The following is a 14,767-nucleotide window of genomic DNA, read 5'->3' as shown; positions in this document are numbered from 1 at the left end:
GAACTTGATTCAACATAAATACGAGGAAGAAAAAAAGGGTGCATTTTCTCACTTTTGCTTGTTATCATTGCTGATGACTTCAGCAAGAGGGAATGTGCAGGCAGAGCCAGTGACTCAATGGACGTAAGGTTGGAAGATCAAGCTAAACCGGCATGAAAAGACAAAGATTGTCCATCATCTCAAAAAGATATGGTTAACTGATGGTTAGGTAAAGAGTGAAAGAAATCTGACGACCAACCTCTAACTCAACATTGTGTTACTTAATTTACTTTACAAAACATAGCTCAGCTTGATTTCTGGTAGTTCTTACCACTTTTCCTCAGCGTTTCTTCACCTCAAGATGTAACTTCCTTTGCTAGTTTACCTAATTTTCCATTCCTTATATATCCTGTACTTATTCCTAATATACTTTTTGGATATTATTATTCATCTAACAAGGTCTGAAGGCCTCCTGTGCATATTCTCCCCTGTTTGTTATACCTAGCTTTGTACCTTTGGTTTAAAGACATTTCAGAGCTTCTGATGCATCCAAGTTTTGATTGTTGTAGTCCAACCAGCTTTACTAATTACTTTCAAATTGGACATGAAGTTTCCAGAGGATACATAGAGTGGCTGCATTGGAAGGGAGTAGCAGTGCCTTGTTCATGCCAGTGGTTTCTGGTTCTGTGGGAAGGTTTCTGTACTCCAGCACAGAAGCATCCCCCATCAGCCAAATACAGATATTATCATCAGTTAATGCTTCTCTTCAGATGGGAGCCCATGGATTAAGGTGTTGCCAAATGTCAGTAAGATTTTTCAGTGCAGAAATTGGCAAATGTCTTGCCTATACAGAGTCCTGTAGCTTCACAGGAAAGAAGCTCGTGAACTCCAGTGTAAGCTTTGACTATTTTATTTCATAACACTGAGGAGTTATTTAACACCTCTGCCTCAGTTTTCTCTTCTTTATTATGAGAAGAGAATTATGAGAGGATTATGTGAGAAGCAGTATTTTCCGTTTAAAATTCATTGTGTGAGAGAATTAAGTGATATTTGTAAAGGTCACAGAAGATGACTGTCATGTTTGTGAACTTCTTGATTTGTCAGTTATTTAACTTTTCCTTGCTGTTTTGTGGTTCCATGTTTTTCTTTCTTAAATAACCAGCTTGTAAGGATAATTCCTGTTCTGTAAATAAAAGCACATTGTGATTAAAGCTCATCTAAGCTGCCCAGCACTGAGACCACTGTTGGCCATATAACCTCGATAACGTGGTGCTTAGTCCAGGTTAGGTCAGCACTCTGTGTTAGATGGAGGTGCTGAGAGATGTGACCTGGGTGGTGTCATGCCACCTGCATAACATTAGCTTTTGCCATAAGGAGTAAACCTTTATGAATTGGAACTAAGGAGTTATGATCTTACTGGTATGGGTACAGGGCTGAGCCATTTTGGTCATGCAGCTCCTTGCTCTAAAGCCAGCCTGGACCCCGTGAGTTCAGGTATGGTTCACCGTTACACCATGTGGGCATGTCCTCGGCTGCCAAGTGGGTTTTACAGCCCAGCAGCAGTAACTGAGCTGAGCACCTTGTCACGTGTCTGCTGCCTCTGTGTGAGCTGCATCCACAGCATGGGCAGCCCTCGGAGCTGTGCCAGCTGGATTAAAGGTGCAGGGTGGCTGCTCTGTGCGCCCTCTGAACCCAGCACTGATGGGTTTAGCTTGTGCAGGAGGCAATGCCTATGTAGATCAGGTTAACAAAGTACCTTTCATTGCACTGTGTTGCATTTTCTGTAGACCATCCCTGAGAGAAATGACATAGTAAGTCCTTCTGTCACTGATCCTTGGTAACGGGGGAGCAGCAAGTCTTTTGTTTTTGAAAGAGCTGTGTATGCAGGGAAGGAAGGGGTGATCATGTGGTGTGTTGGCATGATCATCATCAGATCTGGGTTTTATGCTTGTAAACCTTTCTTTGAAGATGTCCTTTCACCTCTTGGGTGTTTAATTTCCCCTACTATAAAACATACCTTTCTGTTGACAGGAATGTTGTGAAGCAATTTGTAAAGAGGTTTAAGTTTCTAAGTCCTGGCTTACACATAAATGTTTTTTTTTGTATGGCCTGTGTTTAATGCCATGGCCTGTTGCCCATAGGGTAAAGAAAAATGAGAATTTCCAGAAGTATTTCTGAAACTACCAGCATGTTGAAGGGGAAGGCTGAATATCGGTTTGCCTTGTAGCTGTAGGAAAGCCCAGGGCTGGCAGTATCCAGGAGCACCTAGGAGTGGTAGCTGCGGTGTTGTGTGACTTGCACTTTCAGAACAGTTGCATGGTGTAGTTTCATCATTCACACTGATATTCATACCTGTCTTCATAGAGTAGCAGAGCATTTCGTAGTCCTGTTTTTGTGTTTTATGAAACTTGGCACAATCTTTATGTTTCAGGTAAATCCATTGTAATAGAAGCAGAAGTGCAAGTGGGACTTCAGCATACATGGAGACATTAACACCCATTGTGCTTAACTTTCTTTCCAGCAGCTTTGCTGGTACATGGGCTGGCCCTAACAACAGCCGTGCCTGAGTTATATTCTGTTTCTTCTAACTTTAATTCTCCATGGGAGTAATTTTTTAGCTGAAGGTAAAACAAACCTTGGAACTCCAGCAACTTCCATGAGGTTGGACCTGTGGGTATTGCTGCTGTTCAGAGTTTAAGCTGGGCAATGAGTGGGAGAAAAACAATGTCAATGACTTAAAATAATGGATTTTGAGTCTATTTTGTGATGCCAAAACAGGATTTTTAGAAGTAAGCAGTTTTGTCAAATAGGAAATGCCCTAAAGCATTGCTATATCATGATACAGATCAGACAACTCAAGAGAAAAGGCAATAGTTTTTTTAAGGGCATGTGATTCAAGGGAGAGTAAGGAAAAAAGAATTTATTATCTTTGAAAATGTCTTTTCCCCGTACAGTGAGATTGTGGCCAAAACATTTCTCTGACTTGTATGTTAAAGCTGTCTATTTTAAGGCATGATCTTTTTGGATAACATGCATCTTTGCTTTGAAAATCCAAGACCCAAAGACAACTGTAATTTTGTTTTGGATCAATATTTTGTGGGAGTATTGGAAGACAGGCAGAGTCAAGGCTGTTCTGAAATGATTTAGACTTGTGTATAAGGAAGATCTTTCAACTCTACCATTTCTTTTGTGTTAATGGTTTCAGGATCTTAATATTCAGCATGTTGTACTGATCTGAAATGGAGAAATAGCATTTTCGGCATTCTGTGATAACTTTTAAATGGGGCAGAAGAGACAGTCACACAGAACTGCAAAGCTGATACACAAAGTTTATATATTTAGCCAAAAGAATCTTTTTTTGCCATTTAATCCGAGAAAGTTTCAAATGCCAAAATATAGAAGGTTCCTTATGTTCTTCCTGAGAACTGAAAGCTGTCATCAAAAATGAGTATGTTTTGGATAAATCTTGGAACAGTGAAATAAATGCAATCATTAAAAACATGTGTACTTAAATTTTTTTACAAATATAGTTGGTTTCTGAATTCTAAAGCATGTTTAACTGCATAGACTATTTGAATAAGCACTAGAAAGCAAATTTTACCTAGAAGAACATAAATAATGTCTCAAATTGAAATACTAAAAAAAGAAAAATACTTTAATAACTCATTAAATATTGGCATTAAAATAAAATTCTTAGGAAAATTTTCCTCAGTCTTTGAAAGAAAACTAGTTACTTTTAAGTCTGATTTTTTTCCAGTGAAAGGGAAATGGAAGTTTGTAGTAGGATTCGTAAAGTGTCTGATTGCAATCTTAAAGAAGTGATATCAGCTCTTGATAATAGTAGGAAAATGAAGGTAACAGCTCCATTTTATAAAAGCAGCTTAATGTTAAATAATGGTTAGGTAATGTTGAGTAGTCTGTTTAGTATTAAGAAAAATTAACATCTTCCTTCCCTAAGTACAAACACAATTATCTATTCACTGATAGCAGGAGCATCTGACTATGTATGTGTTCATTCCTCTATAGCAATTATGGACAGCATAGGAACAAAAGTACTAAAGACTAAGGGGAAAGTAGGGCTCATCTTAGATTAAAATGCCTTCTCTTCTTTTCATTAAATACCTCTGTATTCTAGGACCTTAGCTTTTCCCATTGTGTTTTCTCAGTGTTTGTATCCCAGCACCATAAACTGCCCATCCCATTGCTGGTGACTTTCAAGTGAATCATAGAATCATTTAGATTGGAAAAGACCTTTGAGATCATCAAGTCCAACCATTAACCCAGGACTGCCAAGTCCACCACTAAACCATGCTGCTAAGCACTGCATCTACACAATTTTTAAATACCTCCAGGGGTGGCGATTCCACCACAACAAATGATAAAATAAGCAAGACACAAGGGCAGTGAAAATCTGTTTTGTGATTTGTGGGGATTTGATGATGACTGATGGTAACTACATTGAGGACCTTTGTTCCCAGCCCCCCTGTTTGTATTGGCCATGGGAGAACAACATACACTGCATCCACACTGCATTTACTGTGGTGAATTCAGTTTGTGTAAAATACTCTGCCTAGTTCTAGCCTGCTTGTGTTCGTTATTGGTAGATGCAAAGGCATGGCAGCACAGAATCTGCTTGGGTCCCAAAGACTGCCTGAAAATATAATCAAGACTTTTAGCAGTTAGTTCAGCCTGAATGCTGTCCTTCTACCATTGTGCCACTAGCAACATCCAAACTGGGTGGTATAAAACTTGTCTTGATTGTATGTATATACATGAGCTGCAGTGAATTCAGTGTAGATGTTTCTGTAATAGGTAGTTCTTAAGCAGATCTGATACTGTTTTCCAAGTACTTTCCAATGGCTAGATAGCTGCCGAGCCATTTACAAAGCATTTAGCTGTGGTCGTGCCTCTCAGGCAGCTGGTGGAAATAGACTTCAGTGATATTTCACTGTCTTTTCTACATTCTTTTCCCCTCCATTCTGGGCTGCTAAATGTTGGCAAAGTGGATGCACCAATATATCTTGGGAGCCACTGAGCTGGAAAGCAGTTAGCAGAAAAGGGTCCAGGGATCCTGGTGGATACCAAGCTGAACATGAGCCAGCAATGTAATGTGCCCTTGCAAGCAAAGACAGCCAGTGGTATCCTGGGCTGCATTAGACAGAGCATTGCCAGCAGGTCAAGGGAGGTGATCCTTCCCCTCTGCTCAGCACTGGTAAGGCCACATCTGAAGTGCCGTGTCCAGTTCTGGGCTCCTTGGTACAAGAGAGACATGGACATACTGCAAACAGTCCCGTGAAGGGCCGCAAGGATGATTAACCTGACTGGACCGTTTCTGCTATGAGGAAAGGCTGAGAGAACTGGACGTGCTCAGCTTTGAGAAGGCTCAAGGAGAGGGATCTCATCAGTGCGTAAAATTCCCTGAGGGGAAGGTGCAAAGAAGACAGAGCCAGACTCTTATCAGTGATGCCCAGTGATAGGACCAGAGACAGTGGGCACCAACTGAAATATGAGGTTCCCTCTGAACATCAGGAAACACTTCACTGTGAGGGCGAGTGAGCACTGGCACAGGTTTCCCAGAGAGGCTATGGAATATCCTTCCTTGGAGATATTCAAAAGCTGGACATAGTCCTGGGCAAGTGGCTGTTGGAATCCCTGCCTGAGTGGGGGGTTTGGACCAGATGACCTCCAGAGGTGCCTTCCAACCTCAGCTGTTCTGTGATTCTGTGGTGTGCCATTTTACTGTCTTTTTATACCACCGCAGAAGCTATACCTGCTCCATCTCTTACAGATAGCAAGAGAGTAAAGGTGTTTCTTCCTGACACAATGTGGTGTTGTACAGAGACACCTGAGATGGCTCAGAAAGAGCACAGTGTGCTTTCAGCAGTCCATGCTCAGGCAGGACATCTGTGCCTTGAGTATGGATTGGGTATGTGTGCTCAACTGGGCTTAACCGTTCCCGTTTCCTCTGTATCCAAAGTAGTTCAGCTGAGCATTTGTCTCTGCATCTGCTCCCTAGCGCTGTAGACCCCAGGACATGTCTTAGTTTGGTTGCAGTCCTGTGGCAGCCTGTTTCCTGCTGTGCAGGTCCTAATAAGCCTTCCCACATTAGAAACACTCACAAGAAGACCTTTTGGTCTTCTTTGGTCTTGACCATGTCAGGCCTGGCATGGTCAGAGCTAGTCAATCCCATCAAGTCCAGTTTGATTTTTTGCTGTTGATTGAAATGGCTTTTCTCAGTGCTTCAGTCCTTGGAGGGTTTTGTAGCTTGGGATGGCATGGGACTGGGCTGTAGCAAAGCTAATGAGTCACACTCATTCTGCAGGACCAGCCAGTGGAGTACATGTGCCCACTGGTTATGCAGGAATCAGCATAGGTCTGGCAGGGCCAACACAGGCATTGTTGAAGAGGTACGTAGTAGCTCTTCACCGAGTCCCTGGTCTGTATTATCCATGCTTTTTCCATTATTGAGCATCTCACAGCCTCCCATTCCCTGAAAATGGAGTTAGTTATAGCAGAATGCTCTTCTTTTTGTCTTGAGTGAATAAGATGTCCATATTTTGCAATTCAGCATCTACGATTACTCATGTTTCTCCTCGAGTGCTAAGGATGACTATTAACAGTGCTGTGAAACTGAAAGGATCCAGAATTGTTCTTGTTTTTGTGTGAGTCCTGCTAGGAGCTTCACCTGGGGCTTTATACTATATAATGCCAGCAAACTGAATTGTGAATATAAAATTCCTAGTGCCAAAATGGGAATCTGGTTTTGGTTTTGGTGGTGGTTATTTTGTTGTTGGTTTTTGTGGGGGGGGTTTTGTTTGATTTTTTTTTTTTTTTTGGGGGGTGGTGGTGGTGGGGAGCAGGGTATAAGTGTGAGACTAAAATGCAAAATTTATGTTTAAGGAAAACTGAGTGTTATGAAAGGATGATGTTCTTCCTCAACCACTTTAAAAAATGTACCTTGTGATTTACCAACACCCACTGCAGAGCAGACTTGGTGTGTTTGGGATTTTCTATTAGCCTTCTTAAGGTAAACTTCTGATTTGTCCAAGTGAAGATCAGTAAAAGGCTTCTCAGCAAAGTGCAGTACTGGGGCAAGCATATTTACCAAGGCACAACCATACCACTGTTTTACGCTCTATTCCGATGGTGTGTTGAAAAGGAGAATGTTGTATGTGCTTTGTGAGTAAGGAATGTGATTTGATTTTTCTCTTCTCATTATGGGCTTTGTCTGCGTTCCACATGGACTTTGAAACCCAGATCATTACTACACACTTCAGGGTATGTAACTTGCTATTATATTTTGCTCGTAGGTGTTTTATATCTTCAGTATGGAGATGAAACAAAGCAGTTGAGGATGCCGAATGAAATCACAAGCACAGACACAATTCGTGCTCTTTTTGTAAGTGCCTTCCCTCAGCAACTGACGATGAAAATGCTGGAATCGCCCAGTGTGGCCATTTACATCAAGGATGAGAGCAGAAACATATACTATGAATTGTGTGATGTGAGGTAAGTAAACATGGAATTACAGCTGTTGGGTTTTGTTTTGGTTTTTTGTGGTGCACTTACGGAATAAAAAGGAGTGGAGTTGATAAGTATCTGACAGATAGTGGCTTGACACATAAAGGCATGTTCAGTGGTATCTGAGTAATATGGGAGGTCTGGTCTGACACTGCCTTCAGCTGTAGGTGCAGTATCTGTTGCACAAGCCATTGATAAATGGCATACCTTGTTCAAATATTCATATAATACACGCAGGTTCACATACTTAATATTTTATTGAGTTTTAAATGAGACATAAATATTTAAAATACAGAATACAAAATAAACATTTACAGAAAACCTGTTTTTTTTCTTTGCTGGTAGCACAAAGCCTGATCCTTGTCAGCCTGAAGTTACAAATATGAATGCCACAGATGTCCTGACAACAGTGCCAATTGTGCATCACCTAACACTGCCAAAGATCTGTGGCACTGGTGACTGCTGCTGCAGCAGCCTCATCACCTTCCTGGTTTATGTCAGGATGCAGCAATTAATGCAGTCACTTCCCTTCACTAATTCAGACCGTGGTCAATAAGTGATCTGACTAACATCTGGGTGCACCTTTCTATTCTTTATTTTGTCCTGATGTCTGTGCTCTTTGAGCAGAAGGACCAGGGTTCTCAGGATCCCTAGAAAGTCCCAAATCACGCAGCAAAAAAGCTTTCAGGCACACCTCAGCCATGTTACACTGTAAAACTGCAAGGAGGTATGGTGGGCCTGTGTGCAGTCCTTTTCATAAGAAGCTCCATGATAAAAAGAACGGACAGAGGAGCGTAAGAAGATGAAGGAGAAAGCAGAGAAGGTGTTCACTCTCTGCCAGTCTGCCACTAGTGCAGGAAAATAATGTGAAAGTAAGAGAAGTGAATTGTCCGCTGCTGCCTTGTTTCTTCTGGAGATCCTGTGGGTCGGGTGCTTCTCCATATCATCTTGTAGTTAAAAGAGCAAGCTGGAGCTTTTCTAACCTTGCTACTTCCAGTTCCCCCATTCCTCTTCTTAGTCCTTGGACAGCACTGCACTCCATTTTCTCTTGTGTCTTGTTGTCCTCAGGCAGTCTATCCAGTGTCTTGTCATTAGCCAGCCTCTTGGATTTCAGTTTCTGGTTTTTTATCTTCCTTGCTTTGAAGACTCCCACACCCCTGTTTGACCACTGTAATGCCTATGTTAAGACCCATCTGATTTTTCGCATCATCATCATTCACCGTGGGCTCAAGTTTCTTACACATCAAACAGTCTGTTCACAAGATCAGATCAGCTGATTAAACCAAGATAGGGGTTACTATGTCTCTGTTGCCAAGTGCATCATTGTGACCATCATCTGGCCCATCGGCTCATTCTGTCTCACTTTATCCCTCCATCTTCCCTTGAGTTTCAGACTAACAGTTTATGACTGCATCTCCTCCCTGCCCCTGAGAATGTTGTTGTTGATTATCTTAATACCACTCCACCTTTTTTTCCCTTGCTCCCATTGCAGGCGTCACTCTGCCAGTCTCAGGCCTGGCTCAATCCCAACATCTGCTTCCTTTTTTCCTATGCCTGTATTGTAGAGCATTTCTAGAGGAAATCCCATGACCCAGCTGACTTCCTCCACGACAAAATTCCCTTCTTCAGTTTTGCCACCCTTCTCACTAAGGAAACGTCAGCAATTCCAGCTTAATGAAGTCCAAAGTATGCACTACTGGCTGCATTTTCACTGCCTTTGAATAATTTCCACAGCAATTTCTCCATTTCTGTTCCATACTCTCCACAAGATCTTGCCCATGTCTCCCCTCAGAGATGAAATTTTTCTCTCCTTTGCTTGCCATGTCTTCCTTCTATTCTTCTCTTTCTTCCTTGTCTTAAACAAAGGTGTTGCAGTCAACTCTTCAAGTTCTTCACCTCCCTTGGAGGCTGTCTCATGTTCTGCTGTGCCTCGTATCCCTTGCTTTGTTTTTTTATTAACTTATAACTCTTTTAAAGTGCCTACTTCTAGACTGCAAACGTGTTCCTGTGCCTCCCAACAAAACTGTCCCTGAACACAACATACGTTTCCACTTCCCACCCCGTCACCTTTATCTCTTGCACTGAGCAGCCACTACAACTGTTGGCTGGAGTTTTACTCTCCTCATTCTGTCATTTCCAACCTGTCTGGGATTTTATTTTTCTAATTCCAACTCATCTTTTGTTCCCTGCTGTGCCATTGCAATTGTCAGTCACCAAGTAGCCATCTTTTGTGAACGCCCTTTTTCTCTGAGATCTCTCATGTACTTTTGATTTCTTCTTGAAACTTGACCTTCCTTTGTTTCAGTGGCTGTTCTTTCCTGACTTCTTCCTGTCTCTCTTCTCTCCTTTCACGTATCATTTGAAAGGTCCTTGTCTCAAACATTGATTTTCTGTTGTGTTTTTCCAGGACTTTGTCCTCCTTCCTTTTCTTTGTCTGTACCCGTCTCCATCATCTTATCCATATGAATTAGTTGAATTATCAGTTACCTGGGTGACTCTCTCATTTATTTTTCTGTCGCTCCTTTAGGATGTGATTCGTCTGACCAAATGGAGAATTTTGTATCCCCATTTTGAGCTGGTTGTGAATAATCCTATAAAATTGTCTGATAAATTATACACGCCAGAGAACCTAGCTGTTGATGTCTTCCCTGTGCACGTCTGTAGTTGGATGACATGAATCCTACCTCTTCCGTCCAAAGAAAAACATTAATCTTCTCTTTTAATATTGTCTCATTAGTTTCAGCCTAGTGTATTCTCCTTCATTAGGCCATCACACTCCTTCCCCTTTTCTTTCTTTTTGGTGTTTTTTTTTAATCACTGGGAGCAAAGCACTATCTTTCTACTTAAGCGCATAACCTGGTCCTTTTATTAAAGTGATTCAGGGCTCTGCATGCAATGTAGGTCTCAGATTTTTTTCTGTGTAACAGCCCTATGATGCAGCCTTTCCTTTCCCACCACACAGTAAAAAAACACTCTGCTAATTCATCAGCTTTCTAATAGCAACTGGTCTTTTCTCAGCAGCTGGCAACAGGTTTGCTCTTACCCATTCCAACAAAGAAACAGGGATCATTCTCCTAGTTCAACAAGCAGACTGTTTCACATGCATTTTTTTTATTTGTCCTCTGGCTGTATCTTTTCCATCTCATTAAATATAAACTACTTGTCTTCATTACGAGGGCTCCTCCAAGCCCACTTCAATGCTACTTTTCATTTCTTCTTCAGTTCCAAGTGCCATCTGCTTCCACTGGGTGAATAATGCCAACTTTCATTCTACATGTCTTTAATTTTCAAACAAGTGCCTTCATGCTCTCTCTTGGGCAGCCCTGTAACACCCTTGGAAGATGTCCTCACAGGCATCCACAAAGCCACTGCGTTGGTCTCCTTCCCCCTCTCTCTGTTGCACTGCCTACTCAGAGCATGCCCGTGGTTTCAGGATCCATTTATTGCTCCTCTGGCTGGAAAGACTATGGTCTTCTCATTTCTTTTTGTTCCCTCATCTTTCTACAGCTATCCTCGTCTTTTGTGTCTTATATTCACCTTGTAAGCTGGTGACGAGGTTGTATTCCTGGCATATCTATACAGCACACATAGATCAATGAAGCCTTTGAACATGCCAATAGCATCTGGGAGCTACAGTAATGCAAATAATATAATAATAAAAGTACAGTAATATACAGCTGTTATCAGTAATGTTTATCTTAGAATAGCAACATGAGGTGAAACAGAATTCACTTCAGAGATCAAATGCCTTCTATTACGGTGCTTTGCCTTGCAGCAATGTTTTACTTTGAAGTGTCATGTTTCTACAAGAAATATTTATGAAGAATGCTTTTAAAACAAACTCCAGTTAGTTGAGGTATCATCTCATAGCCATCAGACAGAAAAGACAGCAGATAAAATGTATTTAAATGAATAATATGCTGTTTCTAGAAGTGAAGATGAGAGAGCTTGCTTTGTATTGAAAAGAGCATGTTTCCAAGTCTGAGGCAGAAAACGGTAACTGAGAGTCCCAGTGCAAGTCTCAAAGAGAAAGGGTCACGTTTGCAAGATGGAAAACAGTTTATGTTACCATAAATAATTGAAGAACTTGAACTTGCCACAAGGTAGCTATTTTCCTATGTAGTCTACAAGTAAACACTCATAAATACTAAACTTCTCATCAGCCCTACAGTTCTGAAACAGAAGGCACTGATCTGTCTCTTAAACCTGTGGGGCTTCTTTAATAACTCCTTGACATCTACAACAGCAGCACAAGTTCTGACTAGCTACCCATTCAAAGCAATCACTGATTGTAAGATGACATTGTAAGAAAGAAATTGGATCTGCCCAAGAATCCTTTCCTTTGTTTTTAAATGATAATCCCAGTGATTAAGATCAGTTCACTAGACTTGTAGCTGCACCTGGGAGAAAGGAATTCAGTCACATGTGTAAGTGAATTCTCTAGAGATCACTAATGGGAAATGAAAGGAGTTGCAGCTTTGAAAGGATGTAAGCGTAGATAGGAGGCTTTGCTACTGAAATCAACTTGCTAAGAAATCAGCAGAACTCAGTGCAAGTGTCTAAGCCATAAAATTATTAGAAGGTAAGTTTTGAAACAAAATAGAGAACTACTGACATCTAACACTTTCCTAAATGCAGTAGTTGAAAAATTAATCTGATCAATGACAAAGTGTTAGGTCCAAATTAAACAAAAATAGTCTCTTAGGACTTCCTATCTAAACCATTTCTGTGGTAGCTTTCATCAAACCTTTTGCTTGTTTATTTGTTTTTGTAATTCCTATTTTTTCTCTTAAAAACCTGTCTTTATTATAGATAAAGTTTAGAGGAGGGATTTATCTGCTACTTAATTTTTAGCTTTTGTAGATTTCTTCTCAGGTTTGTGAACAAGCTGATAATTAGAATTGCCTCAAGAATAATTGCAGTTAGAAAGACTGCTTTTCTTTTGATATTGCTGCTTAGAATAGCAAAAATTCATGTGGGCTGAGTACACAATAAACCATGTAAATATTAACTAAATCCTTTTGAGTGCCGTGTAAATATTGAAGCTCTATTGTCTACAAAGTGTTTTCACTCTATGGCAGGATCTTGAAAGAAACTTAACACTATCTATTTTTTATGGGTGTGGAGTTATAGCAAAAGAATGAATACTTCCCATGGGAAAGAGAATCAAAGTAGGCTTTTGTTTGTTTGTGTGTGTCTAAGTTATGGCATTTAGGTTTTTCTTATAGATCGGCTGCAGACCTACTATGTCTGTTACCTGAGAAACTTTTGGACAACAAAGTAAATAAAACTACTTTCATCTGTTATCACTGCTGATTCTTTTGGTTCCAGGAATATTCAAGACCGATCTTTCCTTAAAGTTTACAACAAAGATCCTGCACACGCATTTAATCACACTTCCAGAGCTGTAAATGGAGACATAAGGGTAAGTACTAATGCTGCATGTATATTCCTCTTTCCAACAGCTTTTATGTTAAAAGCTTAAATTCTTAATTGTAATATGTACACAACAATTCATAAAACTGAAGGTGTATGTAAGACACACATACAGGAGAGGGAATTGATAATGCTTGCCGTAATGTTTCTTAACTGCTTTGCTTTTTCCAATTACTTGCCCTGAGCATTAACTTGTTTTGTTCTTGTTTACTAGCATTAAAGCACGTGAATCAAAACATAGCTTTAATTACTTATTTTGGGACACAGATAGTGTTTAGAGTTTAGACCGCTTCTTTTTTCATGTTTCCAAGCCCTTTACAGCAAAGTATGGCATGGTGTTAGTTTGCTCCAGCAAGGCTTCAGCATGGACTGTTTTGCAGTGGCTGAGCAGATGTGCTTGAAGTCTGTTGAAACACTTTGTAAGTTACCTTCTCAAACAGGAAATTCTGATAAATACCCATTGTGGTGTAAATGGGTTTATCTTTTTCTAAAATTTGCTGCCTATACTTATCAAGGACTAGTATATTTGCATTTTCAAGTGAACATTTTGTATTGGGAAACTACAGAGAAGGCATTTGAAACATATTTGATTTCGCTTTGCCACCGTCTGTATCTTTTGCTGGACTTATCTCCCACCTTGATGCCGAGGGGCGGGAGATGCAGCTGTGGGGCACCTCTTCCATGGTGTTACCCACAGCTAGTGTTGAAGCAGCAGGTGGTGGTGGTAAGATTACACCTCATCTCCTCTCCACCCATCCTAGTCTGTCCCCAGGAAACAGTGCAACCAAATGAGCTTGATGGGGCCAGAAGGGAATGTCGCTACTGTTCTCCCTGCTTTGTGGCTTTTATGTATGCTCCAAAGCTTATTCAACTGTGTGGCAAATTTCCTGTGAAGTAATTTGCTTAATTGTACATTTGCTTCTTCGTTTCATTATCAATTCTGAGCATGTCTCACTGCTTTGTTATTAATATTTCTTGTAAGCACTTCTGCTGTTTCAACAGTTTAGGGCCTCATTATTTTAGAAAGATCGCAATAGTTTGTTTACAGGCACTATTGTCAACCACCTCTCATTTATGTACTTCAATTATAAAATGGTCCTTTTGATAGGTCAGAAATCTAATTACCTTATTATTCACACTGCTGCATGCACAACATGAGAGAGCAAATAGATGCACGTCAAAGGGCTGACATGATAGTTTTTAGTGTCTTCTTTAAGGTCCTGAAATTCTTCAATCCTACTTATATTCCTGCAGCAGTAACTGGATGTATCCAACACATTCATATTCAAAGGCATGACATGCTATCATTGTGCCTTATGACGTTAACTCATTTAACAATTGCAGGTGGCTTTATAAAGTTATGCTGTACTGTTCTTCCATGTGCAACAGATGCTGAATGTATCTACTGTGGCTTTGTGTGCTCTAGACCTGTTTTCAGATGTGGTTAACTACTGTGTTAGCTACATTTATTTGGCCTTCTTCCTAACAGTTGTTTTGAACACAGGTGCTGCTTCTGTGCAAAAACTATAATAATTTGTATTGATTTTTAAAAAATACTGTGTTGTACAAAAGATATGCACTCTTGACACCTCCTGATTATGGCTGAAATACTTCTCTTTGGCCATAACTCAAAACCAATGGTGACAGAGATGACCTCTGCAGAAGTGGTGGTGGTTTCATGGTAGAATATTTTATTTTCCTCTGCTGAAATGTCAAAGATGCCATTTTGAAATTCTGTGCATCCAAAAAACCAGCTATTTTCTCATTTGGCTTTTCCTTTGCATTGGCAAATTTCTTGTCTTCCTGGTCTGAGAGGTGAAGTCAGATCCTG

At 40.5% G+C, this 14,767-nt stretch overlaps 1 protein-coding gene across 13 annotated transcripts in view; it reads left to right on the top strand.

Annotated features, from left to right (window-relative positions):
* KIAA1217 (KIAA1217 ortholog) overlaps positions 1-14,767 on the top strand; it is a 366,051-nt gene that overhangs the window by 278,001 nt on the left and 73,283 nt on the right. For all 13 annotated transcript variants that reach the window (XR_005103749.1, XR_005103748.1, XM_037384151.1 and 10 more), the window contains 2 exons: positions 7,290-7,488; positions 12,832-12,925. Coding sequence is in view for 11 of the 13 variants with exons in the window: in XM_037384151.1 (XP_037240048.1) it covers positions 7,290-7,488; positions 12,832-12,925 (293 nt within the window). In the remaining 2 variants the exon portion in view is untranslated. The remainder of the gene's footprint in view (positions 1-7,289; positions 7,489-12,831; positions 12,926-14,767) is intronic.

This window comes from Falco rusticolus, chromosome 4, assembly GCF_015220075.1.
Source record: "Falco rusticolus isolate bFalRus1 chromosome 4, bFalRus1.pri, whole genome shotgun sequence".
NCBI lineage: Eukaryota > Metazoa > Chordata > Aves > Falconiformes > Falconidae > Falco > Falco rusticolus.
This window is presented reverse-complemented; position numbering and strand designations above follow the sequence as displayed.